The 24,538-nt window shown below is 38.9% G+C and overlaps 1 protein-coding gene across 1 annotated transcript; it reads right to left on the reverse strand.

Annotated features, from left to right (window-relative positions):
* Window positions 1–147: 147 nt before the first annotated feature.
* Window positions 148–23,463, reverse strand: LOC139121852 (fibropellin-1-like). Its single transcript, XM_070687079.1, has 20 exons — window positions 23,368–23,463; window positions 20,110–20,268; window positions 19,178–19,464; window positions 17,921–17,990; window positions 16,988–17,137; window positions 15,165–15,434; window positions 14,567–14,651; window positions 12,969–13,082; window positions 12,155–12,268; window positions 10,551–10,667; window positions 8,106–8,219; window positions 7,215–7,328; window positions 6,822–6,935; window positions 5,944–6,057; window positions 5,497–5,610; window positions 5,218–5,337; window positions 4,798–4,911; window positions 4,228–4,347; window positions 3,573–3,689; window positions 148–2,969 (listed from the first exon to the last, which is right to left on the reverse strand). The coding sequence occupies exons 6-20, from the start codon at window positions 15,285–15,287 to the stop codon at window positions 2,119–2,121; spliced, it is 2,445 nt and encodes an 814-aa protein (XP_070543180.1). The 5' UTR covers window positions 15,288–15,434; window positions 16,988–17,137; window positions 17,921–17,990; window positions 19,178–19,464; window positions 20,110–20,268; window positions 23,368–23,463; the 3' UTR covers window positions 148–2,118.
* Window positions 23,464–24,538: the final 1,075 nt, after the last annotated feature.

The raw sequence follows: 24,538 nt of genomic DNA on the forward strand, positions 1-24,538 counted from the left end.
CACAGTGGTTGTTCGAAAATTTTTGGAGGTAAAACTTTTTATTTAGTGTTGTGAACCAAAGTTTAAACTTAACCAGCAGTGAGCAAATTTTGTTTGATCATTAACAACTTAGATATTAATGATGAAGACTGACGGAATCTTAAGAAATACTTTTAATGATATGGATGCTTTTATTCATGATACATCCACGACTATATACAATTACAATGCTGATATCAGCCACAGGAAGGAAATTCGCCTTGTAAACAAAATGAAATTAAAAAGATTGTAGAGATTCAAAAGAGCTTAGCATTTGGCTTATAAATGAGACCTGCTCTCAAATCCTAATTTTCTCTCTCAGTCATTTATAATTTGCTTCTTTTGCCGGTTTAAAATTATAAAGGAGTGTTTTGATAATGTACACACGTCTAATCTATACAAATCTCACGAAAAACTGTGTTCACTATACTACAATACCAGATGGTATTTTAATCGATGCTTCGATATAATGGTTAATAAGAGACAAACACGATAAAAAACAAAATCAATTTTTTTAGTACCACTGGATGAATAAGTTGGTCAGGAGCACAGTTCCACGTCCCGTTCAGGTCATTTCTAAAGTTCTTTTGCTCTAATAATCTATTAATAAGAGATGATGAGTTAAAATGTGATCTCAACTTCCCCTTTGTTTTAAGGGAAGGGAAATGGAATAGCAGAGATTAACTATTTTTAGGTTCTGCAGGAAATAACCTGTATCGTGCACCGAGGACTCATCCTCTGTTGACCTTGCATTTGACTTTCTAACTTTACTTCTTCAAGGTGTTGTCACAGATATCTGAGGTCATGAGGAATAACCATGACATGACAAAACGAACTATATTCAATAATCATATGGGTGTGAATAATTAGTGTGAAACACCCCTTTTCCAGTAATAGGTGGCCTTGAGTTTGTAACCACTGTCCTGTAAAAGGCTTCCCCTTGGTCTATATCTGAACAGAACATCAGACCAAGGTTTCCGCCTGTGTTGATCGAAGTTTTCTATGAATGGACGAATGGTTTATAATCAGTCCGGGTCATTTCCAAAATTGGCGACGCTATACCATAATATTTTCCCCTCTCGTTAGCCAATCAGCGGCCAGCGCGCCATCAGTAAAAATTGCATTTCCTGGCAACCTCCACATGCGCCCTTCGTTACGTACGCCATACTGTGTCGAACTCTCGCGCCGTATTCTGTCATATAATGTCGAACAGTTGTGTGGCCACTCTGTCAAAACACATTTTCAAAATCGCGAACCATTTTTATTCTGGCTTAGACAACCGAACCCCATATATCACTGTGATTCCTGGACTCTGGCCTGAAGTCCTGCGAAATATAAATCGTATACCCACACAGATCGTTCAGAAAACCCCATTTGTATCGGAGATGGCAGCGTGCACAAATTCTACCGCCTATGTCGAACAGTTGTGTTGCCACTCTGTCAACACATTTTCAAAATCGCGTACCATTTTTAGTCTGCGTAGGACAACACAAAACAGATATCATTTTAAAGCTCTGACATCGCTCTTCCTTCTTGCAAAACGCCATATGCGTACCTACACAAATAACCTTTCTAACAGTATTTCTAATAGAGATGACGAACAATCACAAAATGATTCTCAGTACTTGAGCGAAATCGATAAACTGGGGGTAGAAATGAATCGTCAATATTTCGAATATTTCTTCACTCATCGGACTCCTTGTTGGACATGACCTTCTGCAGAAACGTGGATTATGTTGACAGTCGAAATTCACAAGACAGAGGCTTAATAAGCGGCCAAAAACTGCCGATCACACTTGGTGGGTAATTTGTGACCCAGCGTGACCTGTACTTTATTAATGATCGTTGATTGGCTAAAAGCCGGATTACATTATCATAATGAGTCGCCAATCTTGGAAATGACCCGGACTGATTATGGAGTTATTGTTTCGAAATTTAGTGCTAGCTCAGATGTGTTGTGAGATTGTCATTGTGTCACATGAGACAATATCACATCACTCGTTCTAACGTTTTATTAATATTAACCCAATATCTTTAAGTTTTACTCAAATTATTCCGCTCTGATGTCACAAATACGGAAGGTGGGAGTTTTTCGTGTTGCTAGATACTGTAAAAGGTATTGTCAACAGCGCCCTCCGATCCTACGCTGGTTGAAAGCGATACCTCACTGTTTCGTTTCACGCCATGGTCGTGCCTCGTCAAATTGAAATGGTCGGATGACGTCGAACTGCTATAGGATGAACACTTCCTACTTCGTTTGACGTAAACGTACGCAAAGACCACCGCCACAATGGCCAAGATGATCATGACAGTGACGATCGCTGCCGCTGTGGCCACGTGACTGTTTCCCTTAAAATTATCTTGTCTCTGAAAGTGCTTTTGGTTGACTGTGGGCGTAAAGGGTTCCTTAGATTCAGCGACCGCTCTTGAGACTTGTGTTAAAGCGTCATTTTTCCGGTCCCCAGGCGAGGTATAAAAATTTTCAATGGTGGTACTTGACTTCCATGGTGTATCTGTCTGTGCACTATAATCCACAGATTCTTCGCTTTCGCCAGAGTTCTGATAGTCAGAATCGTCGTACTCCCCGTCATCATCATCGTCATCCTGGTCGACGGTCTGCGTTGCTGATTGTGACTCAACCGTGGAACTGTCCTGTCGCTTGGTCGTGCCAACCACCGATTTCTCTGTTGAAGCTTTCGATGTTTGCGTTTCTTCCGCAGTGGTCGATTCGGGTATTCTTGAAACGCGTCGCTCGCTCGTACTCATCGGTATTGCCGATGATGGCTCGTCGTTCCGTGTAGATGTGCCCGTTTCATTTGACTGCATCGTTGAAGTTTCCGTATTTTTCCTGGTTGCTTCGACAGCAGTAGTTGCAGCGTCTGAAACTGTGGTCGATGATGGCGCTGTCGGTGAAACTGTTGTCGTGGTCTTGATTGTGGTCGACACAAAAACTTTGACGAGAAAGAACACATATGATATTATTAGCCACTTCTCGATCATGTCACAAGCGAAAGTGCGGGTGTTTGTGTGTGAGGGGGATGAATCATTAAAGCCCCTGTAGTTTTAACTCTTGAAATTCATTGACCTGAAAAAGGCTTTCTATTTTCTGTGGTTTTCTTTAAATTCTACAAATTTAAAGGATATAGTCTATTACTACTGAAATATTGGACTAGTAAGGTTCGACTTTAAACGGTTATTTTGATTTCTCGCCATTTTAAAAACCGGTAATATTACAAAGAAAACAAGGCATATGGAAAACATTCAGTACTATGCATTATATTGGACTACTCTGTTGTTTCTGTGAAGATTCCAATGCATATATGCACAATTTACAGGTTTTTTGCTTTATTCGGATGAGGGCGCCATTTTACATTTGGGTAAACGTTTATTATTTATCTTGCTCAAAATTGCACATGCAGTCCCAGTGGACACTTTATTATACTTGTATAAACACCCCTCAATCAGTACATTCCAAGGAATTTATTTTAGTTTGAAAGTAAAATGACAAAACTAATGCTAAAAGATAAGGCTATTGGGCCTTTAAAATTACCTACCTTTATCTTGACAATTATCACCATTGTAACCTTCTGCACACTGGCAAGAGTAATCCGCCAACTTGTCAACACAGGTGGCGCCATTCAGACACGGGTTGCTTCCACATTCATCAATATCTGCCCGATAAGTACATCCAAAGGAAGTCGTTACTTGTTTGACACAGTGAACGAAATCTTGATGATGCCAGAATTTGCAATAACACGATTATCTGAACCAATGATCTGATCAAAGAATCAATGGATAAAACGCAGCATAGATAGCTAAACGACTATGCGGAGAATATGAAACCTTCGACAATGTTTGAGTCTTTATGCATATGGTTTCATAGCTGTAAGTTTTGTTAATTGGCAGATCTCTTTTTCAGAATTTTCAAGATTGTTTGCTTGTTTATTTTAGTAAACAAGGAAACATTGTGTTAGTAATGCCAACTTCGAGACAAGCTGTTGTGAAGAGAGAAAGTGTAGCAATACGTTCCCAGACATGGGGTAGGTAAGGCTCTATTAACAAATCCAGGCCATGGCAAGCATTGGCAACACACCAAATGAAACGTTAAGTTTTGTTTCCAAGTGTTTCGATATTTGATACTTAACCTGTCTTGAGTTCATAATTTACCATCGGGAACTTATGTCAACTGTGTACCACGCGTTTGCTTACCTACTTGGCAACGATCACCTTCCCAGCCTGGCTGGCATGCGCAGACGTAAAAGCTGTCACCGAGAGAATGGAAACACGAGCCGCCATTCAAACACGGACTACTTTCACATTCATTGGTGTCTGTCGAAACAAAAACATGTATCCAATATACTTGTGGATGTACTGATTGTAATCACTGATATAATAACAGGCTCGGCGCTTAATACCTATTACGTGCACGTGGAGATACAGTAGGTTTTTAGACAAACTGTATTTATGAAACGGATTTTTTGTCGCTGACGGAAGAATTTATGTCCAGACATGAATGCATTCTCAAACAAAATAAATCACACATATATACGCAGCTTATGCTGACAAGGCGAATGATGAGTATTTCAAGGTGCTTCGGGAAGAAGACCAAAAAATGTACTTGCTACGCGAACAAAAATGATGAAAAACTGACAACAAGTTACAGATAAATTTAACTGGGCAGTAAGACAATGGTTGAAATAACGATATCAATTAAAGACAACGAGTAGCGTCTGAAAAAATGACAAAACATTTAACAAAGGTTTGGTAATGACTGCTCACCAGTTTCACAGTGTTTGCCTTGCCATCCTTCTGGACAGGTACAGTTATAGTGATTTTGTCCATTTAAACATGTTGCACCGTTTATGCACGGATTGCTCAAACACTCGTCCACATCTTCTCAGAGAGAGACAGAGACAGAGACAGACAGACAGAGACAGAGACAGAGAGGGGGAGACTATTACTTTCTGATATTTTGATAACCTTGGCCATACAGAGCGCACATATGGCGTCTGTTTGCAGATCGATGGTCAGGAGCCGTTCTGAAAGTTTATATGAAAAACCCTCGCATGTTCAGCGAAATCGTTACTGTCCGATAGGGTCGGTCTATTTGGTTGATTGTGTAATCACTGATTTGCTTGGCAATTAGGATGATGCTGATGATACATATAATAAATATGAAATACTATTAATATTACTTACCTTGTTCGCAGTTTGTTCCTTCCCAGCCTGACGGGCAGTGGCAGACATAGATATAACGACCGGCTCCATGGTAACAGGTACCGCCATTCTGACACGGTAAACTGTGGCACTCGTCAAAATCTTAAACATGACATGGAAAGAAAAGGTTAGTCTCTTAAAAGTTTCCGTCTGGTATTGACATATGAAAAATACACGTACTCACCGTTAAAGTACTGATTTAAACTCATTTATGAACAATATGCAAAGGAAATTTAATTTGCTGGTTTATAAAATACTCACCAACGGTACAGTTTGGTCCTGTCCAACCAGGGGCACACGTGCATGTATAATTAGCAATGCCATCTGTGCAAGTGCCACCGTTACTGCAAGGATTAGTCGCACACTCGTTGACATCTGTCGAAGAAGTTGGCGTGGACCGGAAAATTGATCGATTAATTGAATAGATAATTCTGATGTAGCTAATGTTATGCAAACGGGGAACTATGATTTCGATCTAGTCTTTGGTACACATGTGGGTGCCGATACCCATGACCTACAACCCTTTTTAGACGACAGTACTTCAGTCATTCTGACTATATTACGATTTATGGTAACGGTATTGGAATCTGACGAATATTGCGCAGGTGTTGTGGCTGTATCGCATTACATCCAATCTTGTTGAGCTCGCCCTCTGTAGTTGAGAATGTAGCTACCTTTTCCTAGCGAAGGTCAGTATCTGACACCTACCTGCCTCACAGTCAGGTCCTTCGTATCCCAGTGTGCACTCACACTTATAACCGTTAAGTAAATCCATGCAAGTTCCGCCATGTTGGCACGGATTACTCTCACATTCGTCGACATCTAGATAAATACAGTAAAAAAGAGCTTATATAAACTATACCGAGATTAAGTCGCAAATATCGCCAGCACATTAACTTAATGTAGCTTTCCTTACCAAGTGAAAAGTCGTGAGGTGCCTTATATTATTTCTCGCGGTTGGATGGTATCTGAGTATAGAAAGAAATTGATGTCTTCGCGTTACGTGAATTTGACACGCGGCATTGATAGATACTGTGTGGGCGGGGCTACGGAGCTATTACTTGAAAGTTAGGAATTAGACATTCACTCTATCTAGCCACTTCAGCAGCCTACAGATGGATTCGTCCAGGTTATCATAAAAAACAAAGATGTTGTTTTGTTTGCGTATTGAGGGAATGAACAAAAGAGGTGAAGTCCGATACCACCCCGTGGTCCTGTGTTATGCATTGTTTTCGGACACAAGTTTCTAGAGAATTTCCCTTATCTTAGGTTTTTTACCTCTGGTTTCTCCTAGACGGCATGCAAAGCTGCCAACTCTGGCTGATCCATCATCAATGAATGAATGGAGTGGAACGTAATTCATTTATTAGAATGAGAGTATAGAGAAGACCTGCTTTTACCTTGATTGTCCCCATACATAAAGAAAGCGCCCTCACATTTCGTCCAAGTCTGGTCCCTTGCACCATTTCTACCGCTGGCTGCACGTCTCACCAAAATGTTCGTGAGCAGCGCAGCCAGCGGTAGAAATGGGGCAGGGAACCAGACTAATTTCGTCCATGCAGTCAATGAAACACGAATTTACTCACTGATTTGACAATAATGACCGGTCCATCCGCTTAGACACGAACAGTTGAAGTAGTCGTGGTGGTCCATGCATGTACCACCGTTCAGGCAAGGAGAGCTTTCACATTCATTTATTTCTGCAAAGACAAGAAAGAAAAAAATAATACCATATTATTTGAAGTTCTTTTGAAAACATCTAAGTTGAAAACATGTAAGTTGTTCCTCAGGATTTTGACTTTTCCAAAACCAGAGTCGTATGTCAGCCATGGGCATAGCCCACAAGAAACGAAAGTATTATTTGATGACCTGTCATTGTCGTTAGTGCGATGAATATCTTCAAAATATTTTAAGAAAGAAAGAATTCAACCGCGACGGTCTGGCGATACTGTGCTTAAATATTTCGTTGCCATAGTTACCGTTAGTACAGTCTTTCCCATGAAAGCCAGAGCGACAGGTACAGTTATAGTCACGTATTCCGTCTTGGCATTCGCCGCCATTTTGACAGGGATTCGGGTCGCAGTCATCAATATCTGTAACACAACAGTCGTGTTAGAAAGTTTGGTAACGCCGGACTTCCATAATTTATCTTCTGTTTGTATAAAATAGTTTCTCAGATTGCTCCTAAAATCATCTCGAAATTCGCATAAATATTCAGTTTGTCAACACTGTCTACATGCGTGTATTATCCAAAGTTATAGAAACCAAGGCCGGGGGCTGTTCCCCCTAGAATTCTCCACACCGTCAATATGTAAATTTATGTAAATTACCCAAATTCTAGGTAAAGCTAGGTTCTGCAACCTTGGTAAATTACGTCAGGCTACGGCCCAGGAAACTGTCAACAATAACATATCATGATGTAGACGCAATGCTTGGCGTTTACCAGGCTAATGCTATAAATATCAACATATTTTTGGAGATGAGGATAATACATGTTTTATCACAAAATTAATAAAAATGTTACAAAGTTACATAGTTGTTCTTATCATATGCAGTTAAAAATGAGTGCATACATATGTAAAGCGTTGAAAACTTTACCAAGCAGATCAGATCTTGCACACCACAGGCTCTTCAACAGAATTACATTAAAGTATCCTGCTGACATGCTTGTTATTCTACGATTGTAAAAATAAATTGTCATGCAACGGTTGTTGTAGAAGTACTGCTGTTATAAGAATCGCCAGAAATAAAGGTGCTGTTATTGGTGTAATTGTAGGCGCCTTTGCTAACGTTGTTGTCGTTGTTAATGCCATTGCCAATCATACAAAACATTGGTCACCCCTTGTGACGGGTGTATATGTACGTCTTACCAATAATACAACTTCTGCAACTTCGCTGACAGTAAGCGACCATGTAGTAGGGGTTCTTTTCACACTCGCCGAGACTCGCCCACAGCGGACAATGCGGACTGCTATCTTCACAGACTGAAAAAAAACAGCCGTCTCGTAGATGAAATCACTTGGGTGTCGTCAATAAGAAGTGTTATTAAGAAAGGTTTCAGACAGTGACAAACATATGCAATTCTAAACCACTTTTCAGGTTTTTTTCGAAAACAGTCAATAGTTATTCATTTGAATTCACAGAAGCTTCTTGTTGCTGATTTGAAAACAATAATGATCGGTTTGCAATGGCTAATCGCTGATAATACATCCGCTCTAGTCTATCCTATCAGGCGATGACGTCACACGACGTGGGAATACCTCCTCCTCGTGGACGTTCCTTCCCCATTTTCCAAATCGCCAATAATTGACTGCATTCGTGATCGGAATACATTTCACACTGTCTTTTTTCGCTCTTGAATCTACTTCTTAAGAATTGTGTTCCGATGAAATGCTGCTCGCTCTCCTAATGACATCCATTAAAGGCACAGCTAACTTAGGCTAATACTGCTGCAATGCTATGATGTATATACTACTGAATTCTGATGACCTATGGAAAAGGTTAGGGTCGAACGCTCGCCATGAATATCACATCAGGAAAAGGGCATTGATGCAAGAATAGTAACGTTAGGGTGCCACAACAAATTCTTAAGCGACTGTCAATCACGTCGTCGTTCGTGATCATGTAAGCTACTTTCTCATGGAAACTTTTTTGTTTGAAGGAAAACGAACGTGGCAGGAATTGTGGTATATCATTGTGAAGTGTGTTAACTCATCCAACTTGACCAATTTGGGCTTCAGTGAAATTTAGCTCGCGGCTGTGGTTAAAGTTAAGCCATTTGAAATCCATGCGCATTGAATTTCATACATGAAACAAAGTTATCCATGGACGAGATAAGAAACTATCGTCGTGAGTGTGATGTTACGGAGAGAGAGAGAGAGAGAGAGAGAGAGAGAGAGAGAGAGAGAGAGAGAGAGAGAGAGACCCTGTTTTAATATACCCCCTAAAGTACAACTACCTGCTCACAATTTATAAACAAGCGAATTTAAACAGATCTTTTACCTTATAGCGACCGAAATGGCCGCCATTCTACGTATGGCAAAGACATGATCCAAATCCAAATTCCCCACCATCAATTTTCGAAACCTCTGTTTGTGAAATTCCTCTCTCGTTTTGTCCTATGTGTACATATTTCCCCGAGTTAATTTCAGCACAGGGCCTGCTGATTTTATGGCAAAGCCTTCTCCGCATTAAAGCAATAAAGCGAAGTAACACTTGAGAATGACTTGTCTAAATGCCACACTCAAAAGATAGTAGTCTGGCAGAATTGCCGAAGAGATAACTTCGGGTCTCAGAAGACCCTTGTTGTCAATATTCCTAAGGTCAGGACTTCGCATCAAGAGATCACTTCATCTTTATAATTTCCCCATCTACTATCAACGCCCTCCCTTATGATATGAAGCAGTCAAAAAAATTTCCGTTTGTTGAAATTATTAGCTTCTGCAATATTCGAAACCAAGTAAGCTTTATGTCTGCCAGTGCCGTGGATTACATTTATTTTTATCGCTCCAAACATAAATGTAAGCATCCAATTGCATGAGGTAGATTAACAGATCAATCTTGATGACTTTTTATACCCGATTTGGAATCCTTTATGTCAGGATGTATTTCCAAATTTCTAAAGTTAGCGAACATGCAAATTTAAACTATTTACAAACGATTTCGGAGATCACTGTGCCATGGCTTAGACTTTACATCATGTTGACAAAGTGTTGATTCCAAAATTTCAAATCAATATGAAAATGTTGTGTCATGGTATTTCGTGTTCTTGCTGTACATTGATCTGAGTATGTAACACATGTTTTAACATTTTTGGAAAGCAAAACACAGAAAGATCAATAGTATGAAAGGATGAACTTATTATCTACGCAATCTGTGTGCCCCCTTACTAGTGTGATTAGGTTTAACTGAAGATAGTAACATTTTGCTGTATAAATTATGTTTAGCTTTACCAAGATCAGTACTAAATAAGATAAAGAAACATTTTTGCACGGAAAAGACACATGAAAACAAGACTGTCATTAAGTACAGCATTCAACTTGAAAAAGAAAAAAACGAGCAGGAAAAAGTGCTCAGAGTGTGTACGTATGATGATACGCTTTTGACAAAACACGAGATGGGCAGGACGAAAGGTTGCTGCAAATAGCCACTCGACAAGTCCAGGCAATTAACATACGCGATGAACTGTTAACTAATGCCATGTAAAATCCGATAACAGACGAATACCAACAAACAATTACACGGATGAGCGACCATAATTACACATTATGCGTTTTATTAAGTTAGTGCACAATACACCCTGTGACTAGGCTTACCTGCTTCAACGCAGATGGCACAGCTCTTGCGACAGTAAGCGTGCATATAATCCGGGTTCTTGCCACATTCTTGGATTCCAGCCCAGTACGGGCAGTTCTTGTTCAGATCGACGCATTCTGGAAACGTTCATGTCATAGACACAGCACATGGAAGATTACAATTAAATTACTATTTAGAAAGCATTACATGGGAGAGCAATTGAACAAAATCACTTGACGAACTTACGATTTGACTCTCAAGACGGCATTGCCCTTTAGCTATCAATCCACACGCTCACTTCCGCTGTATATTACATGCAAATTTCCTCTAGAGGAATTAAAGAGATGCGACTAATTTTAAAACTAATGCAATACCAAGAGACAGACAGACTACAGTGTTCAGCAATGTACATAGTATCATTTATTGAATCCCTCCGACGCCTGAATAAAAATGGAGTACTGTTTATCTTTGAAATGAGACGCTGACTGGCTTTTTCTTATCTACCAAGATATATCGATATCTCTTTTTCAGAAACGGTCGTTGCAAACACAGTATGATTAAAATTACGGAGTCTGTTATGACAGAATTGTTGCTAGGAAACCACAAAAAGGTTTCCAATGGGAGGATGTAGAGCAAGCTGTGGTCTTGGTCTACCGCCCGTTTTGATGTTCATGGCCAGTTAAGAACATTTTATAGAGATATATGTATTCCCCATTCTGATTCACACACCATTCATTCATCCATTTACCCAATCTTGTAGCGCCCTTGTCGGTGTGAGCTTGCATCTATTTACCCGGGAGCACTCCTTATTGCCTTAACCCCTTTTCTCTCACACTTTAATTGCATCTATTATCTCATATCCAAATCCATTTTGCCATGCTCCATGACAAAATTGAAGGAACATAAGACGCACATGATTTTATCAACACTGCAGGACAGAGAGAGAATCAGCTTTTCTAGCTGTGATAGTTTTCAACTTCTCAGTTTCCATGACACATGCGCGTGCTTTCACTGATTTCAGAGAGAGATGTATTTTTGTGTTTTATTGCACATTCTGAATGAAAACTGGAGTGAAGATTTGAGTCTGACCATAATCGCTAATGTGTTTCTTTTCGGTCATTCGGGCTGCTATACCTACTTGTATCGGCATTCGTTTGATCGTCAATCATAAAAAAAATATGTATGTAGCCCTACTAAAAATGTATTGAATGTTAGAAATTTAAAATTCACTAGACTTGACGAGTATAGCAGGATAATATTTTCGCTTTCCGAAAACATCCTCAAGCAAATCCTAAAGCGTCTATTTCATTGTCTGTTAGGACTTCTGTGAAGATTTGCAATATTTTGATAGCGTGTTGGTGCTGGTGTCCGGTCATCAAGCTTAAAGCGCCTGTTTGACACTATCTATTCAGGCTGCAAGTGATTCTGTCTGGATGTGTGTGACACGTTCATCAGTTTGACTGTCAGCTTTTCTGTCTGCATGAATGTCTTTAGATTCGTCGCCCGACCACCTGTCTACTGTTTCAGTACTGATAAATGATAAATTGCATAGATGTCTGTGAGTCGTTTATCGCTGCCCTTGTTTTTTTTCTCGGTAGAGTAAAATTTCTGTTGAAAAGTTTACCTTCTTCACAAATCTTGCCATCAAAGCCCGGCATGCAGGAACAGTTATATTGGCCAACCGAATCGACGCACGTTCCATTGTTCAAACAAGGATTTGATACACAGTTATCAAAATCTAAAATAAAAGAATGAATATCATTAGTGAACGTAACCCCCTATAATCATAAATCATCAACTGAAAAAAAACCAAAATTGTGAAATATTTGAAATATTGAACGCATCTGTTAGATTGAAAATCTCGCTGTACCGAGAACGGGAAAAGTTTTCGTTGACATGTTTCATCGTATAGTCTGTCAATGTGCAATACAGTGATTGAATTACGAAAGTCTTAATCTCAAACGAAGTGGAAATCGGAATCGATCAGGATTCTATGAATTTACTCTCATTAAAATGTTGCGGTTGTATTTTGATAGGATAAATCCCATATTTTGCGTCGATTGCCGCCAGTGTACTTCCGATGCATTTGAAAGATTTTCCGAATTATATCATTTTACAACAAAAATGAAATGGAAAGCTGTGGCCAATTACCACCACGTTAATCCCGTAATACCTTCGTGTCGGAAACATCAACATTTGAAACTTCAAATAAGCCAGCGACATGTGAAGATAGTAAATTGCGTGGGCAATTAGAATGTCGTGTTCATAGGACCTAGGGTGGACGGGCTTCTGTCGGTGTTGCTGAATCGGAAGATTAAGCTCAGATCAAAACAGTATGTTTAGTTTTTAAAACACCGAACAGATGTCTGAGCAAGCTTCATAGGTGAAATTTAGAGAGCATAATCACTCTAAAAATGGTTTTCTTAATAATCAGTTACCTTGATCACATTTATCCCCACTCCAGCCTTCCGTACAATTGCACATATAGTCATTGTTCTCAAGTACAAGGCACTCAGAGTCATTCTCGCATGGATTGTCGAAGGCACAGGGATCTGTAAGACATGACAGTTCATCATAGAGTCATGTTCATGTTCCCCTTCATGTTTACTTCGATATGGAAGTGAGGTGGGTATGTATGTGTGGATGGATGGATGGATGGATGTGCGTACTTATGTATGTATGTATGTATGTATGTATGTATGTATGTATGTATGTAAATATGTATATATATATATATATATATATATATATATATATATATATATATATATATATATATATATATATATATATATATATATATATATATATATACATTTTCCACCACCTATCTCTTATTAAGCGTGATTGTGGAAATTATTTTTTTTACATTTGGCGCTTCGTAAACATTTCGTTGAACAGCACTGTATTTTGTATCTATATACCTGTACGTCAATTTCAGTTTCCCTAATTGTCTGTTTATTGCCTCATCACTGTCCTCTGAATGAATTTGGTTAATTACCCTATTCATGTAAAGACACTTGAAATAAGGTCAGGGACGAGGATTGCAGTGCCGTATACCATTTTGTCCATTTTCTTAAATTACCATTGCGGAGGCAATCACGTCATATATCACGAATAATTGTACATGCCCATGACAACGTAGCAGTGATCGACGACACTAGACGCTATGTTTAAATATTGTGTCTGGTTGCAGGCATGCGGTTGTATTACTATATACCGCGACACAAAAATCGAACAGCGCCGTGCATTTTTGATAATACGGTCACCGGAAGATCAGATATAAATCAATACCCTCATGATTCTAAAATATTGCTACTGCTATTGAAATGATCTTACACTTGTACACAGATTTCACTTTGACGTATGATATGGGTCTTCACAATTACTGTAACATCGGTATTTTTGATAAATAGTTATGTATCATGTCAACAGATATATCACTGAGAAAGAATGCTGACAACATCATTTATTATCGAAAGAATATCTTAATTGTCTTCCTCACCCGTGATAAGGTCAGATTAGTGATTATGTTTCTAATCTGATTGATAACTGAAAGATATTAACTGTTTTGCCTGGTTTGTTTCTAAAGGGAACAAGGCTATTTATGGGTGCCCCATATGATATACCTTTGTAATCTACGTATATTAATGCACCATCAATTGTAATTCGCATGAGATCACTATTTATCACAGAGTTTATGCACAATCAGACCAGATGTTGTTTCGGAGAACGGTGGTGATAGAAACAGAGGAAATGTCGAGGTTCATTTGATAACTTGGGTGTTATGACTTTCAAAGTAATATCAAAGATTACACGCTCAATACCTAGTATAGTTGGGTCAAATATATCGATAAGTATTCATTGCCAAACTGAAGGGACTCCGAGATAACAGATTCGTGACGTCAACGCTCTAGCTTTTATCATCCACGCAATATATGTATTTCAATTATTTACATACAACGTCTCCTGGGCGAAAAATGCCGGTCCCTTGAAAAACAACAACAGGTGGGTCAACTATTGAGGTACAACTCACCCTGGCATTGCTTTCCGAGTAATTTGAAATCGTCTATGGCAATGTCAGCCAAAGATCCTCTTCCTCTGCTTGCTTCGAAAGCCACCTAGGTGAAAAATATGGCAATGCATTTCAATTGCTTAATTGTTGAATGTCATTACCGTTGCAGACTGCTTTCGATACGCTGAAACGGTAGGCAGTAACAACGGCGATATTGAGGATCGGATGAATATAGTATGCAAGAAGAGTAATAAAGGCCATTCTGTGGTGGATTATAAATCACAGTATTAATCATGTATCAACAAAATGGACGTCTTGTCTCATGGATATAACTTCAAAATACAATAAAAATGTGAACGTGTCGCGGTGATATTTTGCCAGAAACGTTTTCAACCAAATCACCGGTTCCAAGACGACCGCATAGTGTGACGGTGAGACCCGGTGACTCACAGCCGACTCTCAGTATTTCAAAACCACTTGTCGTCCTTCACACATAGGCACATGTTACTGAAAGAGATGCTGCCTTAGATGCTTTGATCGGCATTTCTTTTTTTTTCTTTTTTAGATAACTCAGGGTGGCCATGGAAACACGAAAGATACATTAAGAAATTGAAATTACTTGATAGCGTCCATCTACGTCCCCAATATCAACCTCAGCCACTTGCCAGACGTTGCCTTGGTTGCCGGCCTTTTGCCATCTTCTCCTGCCCGTACGTTTTCCCAGTGTCTGCGCTCTTAACATGCACGGCTAATTCTCCGATGAAGGTTCCGTACATGTGATAGAAGAAAGACACTTTACACGGGCCAGGTCCCTTGACGAATTCAGGGCTCACTAACATGGCTTTCGTGTTGCGCCTCGGTCCAGTGGCCTCAATATACATGTAGGCACCTATGCCAAATTAAAGAGAGAAAAATATGACAGTACTGTACTCTATTTGAAATACTTGACCGCGATAAACATTGGAAATGCATTGATTCGCTATTGAAAATTCTAATACAGAAAGCAATATGTTATTGTTAAAACAGAAGACCACTAAATATATCTGGTTTTAAATAGACATCTATTTCGGTCAATACTCTTGCAGTAAAACAGTCAAAGGATACAAAGAAAATCAAAATTTAACCAAATGTAACCAAAATGGGAAACATGTTATATAATATACCTTTAGGTAGACCTCGAACATTTTCAAATTATTATTTGACTGTGGTGTTATTTGAATATAGAACAAATAAGTTCAGAATTCTCCATTTTTTCAAATTTTCTAGCTTATGCGCTTATGTGATGAACGTACAAATGTCACAGTTGGCATACTTGAATTATAGGGCAAGTCGGTTTACAAGAAACAATTTTTTCCGTGCTAGATTATAATTCATCTACTAAATCAACATGTTTCACTTCCAACAGATATGCACATTGCAAGCTGTGCTCACCGGATTGAAAGTTTGCAGATATAATAACACCCAAACTGAAATTACATCGCCTCTAGCAGTAATATTTTACATAGATCTAAGGGGTTATTGCTGGTGCTGGTTCGCCTTGTGTTCATGGCAATCATACCAAACAGTGTATTATATTCAAGCATAGTTTCGTGAACTACGTTTCGTCTAAAAAATGAAAACTATCCATTTAGCAAAAGACTATAATTTAGTCATTTTAATGAAATGGTAAGCTATATTCATCCTATTGTTGTACGGAAGGGTTGATATCGACATGAGGCAAAACCGTATTTAGGTTGTCTCACGGGCTGACCAATTAGAATGGAGAAAGGTGATGAAAAAAGCAACTATGGTATTACCTTTTATCACTATGAGTGAGCTGTATGACAATGTTTCAACTTCCATTCCCTTGTGTAACTAGATTACTCTCTCTCTCTCTCTCTCTCTCTCTCTCTCTCTCTCTCTCTCTCTCTCTCTCTCTCTCTCTCTCTCTCTCTCTCTCTCTCTCTCTCTCTCTCTCTCTCAATTTCTGTTTGTTTGTTTTTTCTAAATTAATTACGTAAATGATCAAACGAGACAAACTAGTATATGTCATGAAGGATTCTTGCGTGGTGTTTACAAGGACACAGCATGTTTATCGATTGAAATTTTTATGTAAGTGTAACGCAGCACGTCGAAAACAGCTCACCGTGAACGTCTGCTTTGTAAATTTGGTAATATAAGAAGCTTTTACTCGATTTTTTGTAGAAAAAAACGACATCGCAATGTTGTAGCAAGACATAGCATAATCGATTTCCTTTAATTTGATCTCCTCTTGAAGAGCAACCGTCGACCTCAAATCATCAATTTTACCTCATTGGCCGCTTGAAGTGTGAAATTTCGAAAAACCACTTTCCCAAAGATTAAAATAAACGCAGCTTTACTTAAAGAGCCACGCTGTTCTTTTTCACTAGATTTCATTGCATGTCCCGGATGAGTTTCCTGTCACTCATCAAAAATTCTTACCTTTTGTGTTTCCGAAAGTGTGATCTCTGTTCGGACCCGTTCGTTTGGTCGGCGTTTTTCCTCGGCCTTGCGTCCAATCAAAATGGTCTCCATTTTCTTGCGTGAAATCGCAGATATTTTTACTTTCAAACGTACAATCATAGGCCATGTCTAAAAATACAAGAACGCGCTGATAAAGTGAGCTCCTATCAAATTCTTTGTCGAAATTTAACGTGTGGCATGAATTAATTTTTATTTATGATAAAGTGTCTAGAATTTTGTGTGTTTTATTTCTCTGCGGGTTTTATTTATATACCAAGCGACCAAAGGACGCTTTCGATGAAGGATGCAGCGTGATATGTGAGATGTAAAGGCAATCCCGCAATCAAAACATCCTGTATCCGACATATGCTTTCAAGAATTGTATAGAGGTCTTCAATAATAGCAACACGAAATATTGATAACAATATAAGCCTTGAGAGACAGTCAATCAAAGTTTCGAACAGTTCTCTTTCACGTCTAGTGCTTCATTTTATGATATGTAGCGAGAAAGCTGGAGAAGACCCTTATCAAAGAAAGCGTGGATTTAAAACAAAATATAATAAAAACAGTACTAGACGTCATTGACGTCTGCTAAACCTCTTCCTGCAATATAATTTGATAAAGAATGAATTTGCACGCGAGTATCTACGTTATCAAACGTCATCTTGAAATATGAATTATGACTTATTTCTTCCAGACAAAACAGTATTTTATGAAATTGGTTGGCGTAATCATTAATTCCCCGGAGTACAGTATGTATTACACAGAGGGGAAATAAGTTATATTTTAGAAAATGTTCGAACAATACGCAAATCATTCAGATGACCTTTGCAATTCACATCAAAATCTAAATTGCAGGGTGAGCTTGCTTTTTACAACTACGTGCTCAACGTTAGGAGACAACTCCATTACCTCTGACAGAGATGCCATCGAGGGCGATATCACCGTATACACCATTGCCCACCACGGCTTCCAGAATGACCTGTCAAGGGAAATAGATATTTACGTGCGAGCTTAATAAGCAATCTCAGACGAGCGCGGATTTTCATTGCCTTGGGATGATAAAACAAATAAGTTTTGTTACAAAAGAAGCGTCCGAGTATTCCACTATTGCTTTTGTCAGACAGTCCCCGTATTCTCATAAAGGGCACAGTTAAACAATACATCATTTCAAACGAACAGTAGCTGTTCAAATTTACTTTCAATATAGTGTGAATGTTTCAAGTCGAATTGTCTACTATTAATCTTTGGAAAAAAATTCTTCCGTGTTGTCAATCAAAACTGATCTATGGAGCCTGTCTAATAATGAAGTCAAATATGATGATACTTAATTTCTGTTATCAACGAGTCACGTCAGAGACCCTGATCCGCAAATCGCTGATCGCATATAAATACCAAGTTTCACGTGGCTATTTGACCGACTTTGCATGTGTGTCCCCTGTCGATAAGAGGGGTTTCAGTTTTGAAAAATGATGTCTCAATATTCAGCCTTCAAATGTGAAAGAGCAATCCGTGAACATTAATCAGTAAATTTTAAACTCGTCAGTATTATAAACTCACTTTTCTTCATCAACAAAATGAGTATTTTTAATCGTCACAAGATAATGAAATGCCACGATTTCTTGTCATTGGCATCAATTGATGAAGTGGTCACGAGAAATATAAAAAGATACCGACTTGTGTTGTTCGTGTCATCAATCATTTCTGAGCAATAAACGTTTTACTTCCGACAGGAACTAAACCCCTATAACTGATAGTCAATTTCACCGACTCCAGCTGAGAGAACAGGGCTTTAGATGCTACAGCATCTAGCTATCGCTGTACTCGATTCGAATCGTGATTTCAATAATGAGAGAGCAGAATTACATGTTCTTTTGACATGAAAGAGCATCCAGGGGAGAGCATCTCGAGACACTGTTTATGACAAAACGAATTCAAATCCGGTTTCAAGGCTGTAAAACGATACCTTTAATAAAAAGAGTTGTAACCTATCTCCAAGGGTTTGGACAAGATAAGTCTAAAATATTACAAATTGTCGTTCTGAATGAGGATCTAGCTTTTTTTTATTTGTGATTTTAGCAACATAAAACTTCAAGTCTATTGATTGATTGATTGGTTGATTGACTATAATCTTTTCTCGTTGTTATATTGACAGAGGGAAATTCTTACCCGAAATTTCTGGTGGATAGGTATCCGAACTTCTCCAAGCAACCAATTAGGTCCCTTATTGCCGTTACGCGTCCACACAGCGTCTCCAAGTTGGCCAGTACCGTTAATCAGTATGTAAGCATTCAAGGAACCGATGTTTCGTCCGTACATGAAGTACCAAAAGCGGAAGATTTGACTGTAGGTGGTGTTCATCAGAGGACTGGCAAATCTCGCCACATCTCCTTTCGGTCGAAGTTTGGTATTTCCGGCCGCAACGAAGGTGGAGCTGGCCAACATGTAAAATCCGCCTTTTCATGAAAAGAAAAAAGTTGATAAAACCAAAAGCCTTGCTCTAACTTTACCATAACAACCATAAAAGCCTATCACTATATTCAATGTATTTCGAGAAAAGTCATAAATGGCTTTATTCAAGCCCTTAACTTGCTGGCATCGAGTCACAGTCACGCTAGTACTTGGTCCCTATGACAATGTGCTAGTTGAAAGCTACATGGTGTAGGAATAAGGTTGACAGGAATTGTCAGGATCAAACAAGAATAAATACTAAAACAATCACTTTACTTTTGTCCGTTACCGATGTTCAGTTAAGAATATGAAAGTGTGAAATACAGTATAGCTGCTTAAATTGATAATTGTAAAGTTAAAATGAAATTGTCCACAATGTACATTAATTTGCGATTTAAGACGACAAGGCTACCAATATTTGGATACAAGCAGCGTCTACGTTGTAAGGATTGTGTAGAATTATAAGTAAAGGCATTGGCAATGTAGAGTCACTGCGTAATGGACAGCTGCGGATTTAGGGTAGGCCTACAATATTTGACTTTATGACATAAAGGATCGACGGTTCACAAAAATATGAAGGACAAGCCTGTTTCCGTGCAACTTTCGCGTCTAAACTTTTCAAGTCAACTTTGACCCATTACGTCACTTACCCCCAGTTTGGTCTTGTGAAGGTCCCGTTTTCTTGTCGGTTGGGCCACCTTGTTTGACCTCCCAGCCGAAGTTATCTCTTCCAAATCTGGCATGCCACCCACATAACCTGTCTGTCAAGCTATCGAATGTACATTCTTGGCCTAACACACTACATAAAACTGTATAGCAATAAAGAGAGGTAAAAATAAAATTTTATGTAGGAACTGGTGCCGTTTTGTGACAAATGAGGATATAATAGAGTATTCAGTGTGCATGTAGATGGTGAGATATCCACGATGAATTTGAAGTAAAACGACAACCTCTACCTTGAAGTTCTCAAACACACTTGATTAAAGCAGTGTGTCATCCATTGTATGTCTTCCTGTCTAATAACTGACCGCCTCGGCCTACTCAACAACTCACACTCTCACTCTCTCTCTCTCTCTCTCTCTCTCTCTCTCTCTCTCTCTCTCTCTCTCTCTCTCTCTCTCTCTCTCTCTCTCTCTCTCTCTCTCTCTCTCTCTCTCTCTCTCTCTCTCTCTCTCTTATATTCAATCAATCATTTGACAGGCGCACGCCCAATTAGAAGATGAGGTGCCCACTTCCCATTACCCAATAAGCAATAAGGGGTAAAGTGCCCTGCTCAAGAGCGCATTACCTTAATACCGTGCTAGAGTCTATCTATGGATAGATCCATCAATCGAGCTATCTATCTATCTAGCTAGCTAGCTAGCTATCTATCTATCTATCTATCTATCTGTTTGTCTGTCTGTCTTTCTATCTATCTGTACATTTATCTGTCTGTCTCGGTCTGTCAGTTTTTCATCCATCCCTGAGTGACAAAGCCTTCTCTAGGGTGAAGTAAAAATCAAGCGAAAGATAAAACTGTAAATAAATACGGGTTGAAACAGATGTCTTCGGGGCTTTAAAAATCTCTGATATTCTCAAATTTCAACAACGGGTCAATTCAATTAAAAATTGGACACAGGCTAATATGGTCTTGTGTATCCTCTACGCCGTTGCCTAATTTAGATTCACCTAAACAACCAATCTTTCATATTGGAAATTAAATTGGAACGTAAACGATCGTATAGCAAAGAAAATTATCCAAGAATTGGATTGATGAAGTAATCCAATGTATTTAATCACCGTGGTTTGGAAAAACAGCTGAATTTGGAGGTATTGAATTACAGAAATACTGATAATGTTCTTCCGCTCCAGGGAGAAATACTCTTATCGAAAGTTTAATTTTGCAAGGTAGGAAACTCGGCATTAGTGTGTGTGCAGGCATTACATATATAATTTATCTTGGAGAAAGTCGATTTTGATTTCAGAAGGGGTCGCTGTTATTTCGCAATGACTTCCATGTCCTGGGATTTGACCTCTTCCAAAAGTGCCGACGTAAATATGAAATGACGGCGTATTAACGACGAAGCAAAATTATTCGAGTTGTGTAAATCAGGGATCGGCAGATAAGCCGTAATTGACTTCAAGGCTCGGACGAACAGAAGTAAGTCGTCCCTCCCAAATAAATTGACAGGCAAGTTAATTTTCTCTAGAAATTCTCCTTTTACTGTCGCACAGCAAAAGAAACTTGAAACCTTTAACTTGTACATTTCACTTATGCATTGGTCCAATTAACTTCCACGATACACTCTTCCTTTTCATATATACGTAACAGGAGGGAGTAAGGTGTTCTAAATTTGTAAAGGAAATCTAAATTGTTACTTTTGCGTACGGAAGGAAAATCCCACACAAAACAATTTTTGGTGTAAAGTTTAATGCGTTTCTCATATATTCTCGTGAGCCATAAAACATGTTTTTCCACGTGTGTCAATTTAACGGATATCAGTAATCAAATCATATTGCGCTTCAAAGAATTCTTTACCTTGACCCAAAGGCAAACGTTAACCATAAACATTAGTGTTGCATTTTGTCCATTACAACGAAAAGAGCACGTGATTCTGTACTGAGAATTGGAAATGCAACTGAGAGATACGGTTGCCTTGATAAATTGAAATATATCATATCAATGAAACCAGTAAAATGTCAAAGGTTATGATATACATGTAAAACGAATACCCTCAGTGGGGCTCTTCCCTCACACGTCCACCCTCGTCTTCGTGAGGAGGTCAGGACAGGGCTACACGTAGGCAACATCTCATTCCATGGATATGTACCCACGATGGTGGTTTTATGAATTCGTTCAGAAAGATCAACAGATACTCGCATCTGGAGCCTAACCATTTCTTAATGTTTCATTGTAGTTACAACGAACCCTCGTTTCCTTTCTTCTTTTTATCCTAAAGCTTTAGCTGAAGTCAAATTAAATTCAACTTAAAATACGACTTAAGGGCAATGTTCAGAATTAAGGTATAGTCACTCTCTCATCGCCCACATTTTTCTATTAAGAATAAAGTTTGTTTATTAACGTCATAAATCGAAATGATATTGTTTATCGATACATTTTAACGGTTTTCAGATAGACCAAAGTCAATATACGACTAGTGTAATATATCCGGTGCAGTATTTAGATCAAGTGACCTTGAACAAGTGAATCTACAATATTTTTAGTACAAATGAATGGCGAATTTAAATGCTTTTGAAATCGTTCAATTATTTTGTGATAAAAAAGTATCTCTGCACTTCGAATTCATATAGATACAGTGATTCGCGTTGAACCTGTGGCAATACATAATGTCTACATGGAGTTGCAAACACTGGCAGGTGTAACTATCGTCTCTATCGTTAATATCAGTCGATCAAAAAGAAATTATCTCTGCGAAAGTTGAAACATTATTTAGAAGGTCAGACGTAGTCAGAACAACATATGCACAAGATAGGCACAAACGAGACTCGCAAATGATGCGTTCTGGACAGTCAGCTGTATGTATGTATGGATGTGTTGTCTCGTTTTGACTTCGCGTGACCTCCTTCCAGACAATGTTTTAACTTTTGTAGTTGATTTCTTTGCTATTGACTGATATTACTGCCTAGACAAGTATTGCGCCTGACATTGTTAGCAACTCCTCAATATAGACAGTATGTCCAGTTCCCGTATTGTCAACGGTACAACGCAAACCACTGTAATACAATTGTGTGAGGATGAGTACACAGAAGTCCTTCAAATCAATTTCACTCTGTAATACGTATAGAAAATTGGCTTGGTCCCGGTGGCCCCCTCCTAAGTGTTGGCATTGCTCAAGAAAATTAATGAGTGATAGGATTATTGATTCGGAGAATGCTTTAGCGGCAGAGCGGTATGCGCAGGTACTTACCAAGAGATAATATTCCAATTGAAAGTGCGAGAAATCGCAAACTGCCGGAGGCCATGTTGCAGTTCTGGTGAATCGAGACAACACGCAAACTTGAATGAACCAAGGAACAGCGGTCCGTACGTCAAAATGGTGTGGAAAATATGAAATTTGACGAAGCCAGGAAGTTTATTGAATAAGCGAGAAGGACAGAGAGATAACAAGCCACGTAGGAAGTGTGTCAGCAATGATAAGTTGCTGGGAAATCAAGCCAAGTGCCGAAAATAGTCAAAAAGGAAGTCTCCGTGACAGAGTCTGTTTCGTGTCACTTAATCCGTTAAACTCTTCGACTTTGAAATTAAAGGAGCTTATTGTTTTAGGAAGTTGTCAGGGTTTTTACATTGTGTTGATTTGTTAAATTGCATGTCATGCACTTCTAGCAAGTTACAGATATCTCGCACGCCAGATAAGACATAACTGTGATGTAAGTCTGCCTAGTTTTCCTCATTTACCAGGACTAGCCAATCTCAGAGTGACTCCCCTATGTAAGAAATAGCTTACTGATTCGGTTTTCACGTGTCAGTGTCCCGGATGAAGGCAAATGTTTACAAAAGTACGCAATAGTACTTTTCTGTTCAACGTTTCCAGGCATCATTGAAACTGGAAACAGGTCTTCATTTTTATGCAATCGAACACTTGTGTACTGAAATACTAAGATAACGCGACTTGTTCTCCTACTCATGATGTAGCAGAGCGGGCTTTTTTATTGCGTCAAACGTTGCCATGGCAGCATTTTCTAATAAAGTTGCCATGATGTGTACCTGCACTACATGACGTTACCCTCTCAACAGAGCTGCTAAGTGCAGCACTTAGCTCCCTGAGGTGACCCGAATACAAACAGCATAAATTACTCGAAACAGGGTGCACGACCCACCTCAAGTTCAAATGGAGACTTACGATGTGCGAACTATATATCGAAGGGGACAAACGACATTCGGGGATAACAAACGACAATTGACGTCGGGAACAGCTTCTGACATACGTACAGCATTGTAGTAAGGCAAATATTAAACAAAAATCCATCGTGCGCTGTTTGAAAGACTTTTGAAACTATGATACGCATTTTACGGACTGGTTCATCAAAAAGTAGTATTGCGTAGTATCCCGCGATTCACACTTTACAACTGCCTTTCAA

Source organism: Ptychodera flava, chromosome 21, assembly GCF_041260155.1.
Source record: "Ptychodera flava strain L36383 chromosome 21, AS_Pfla_20210202, whole genome shotgun sequence".
NCBI classification, from domain to species: domain Eukaryota; kingdom Metazoa; phylum Hemichordata; class Enteropneusta; family Ptychoderidae; genus Ptychodera; species Ptychodera flava.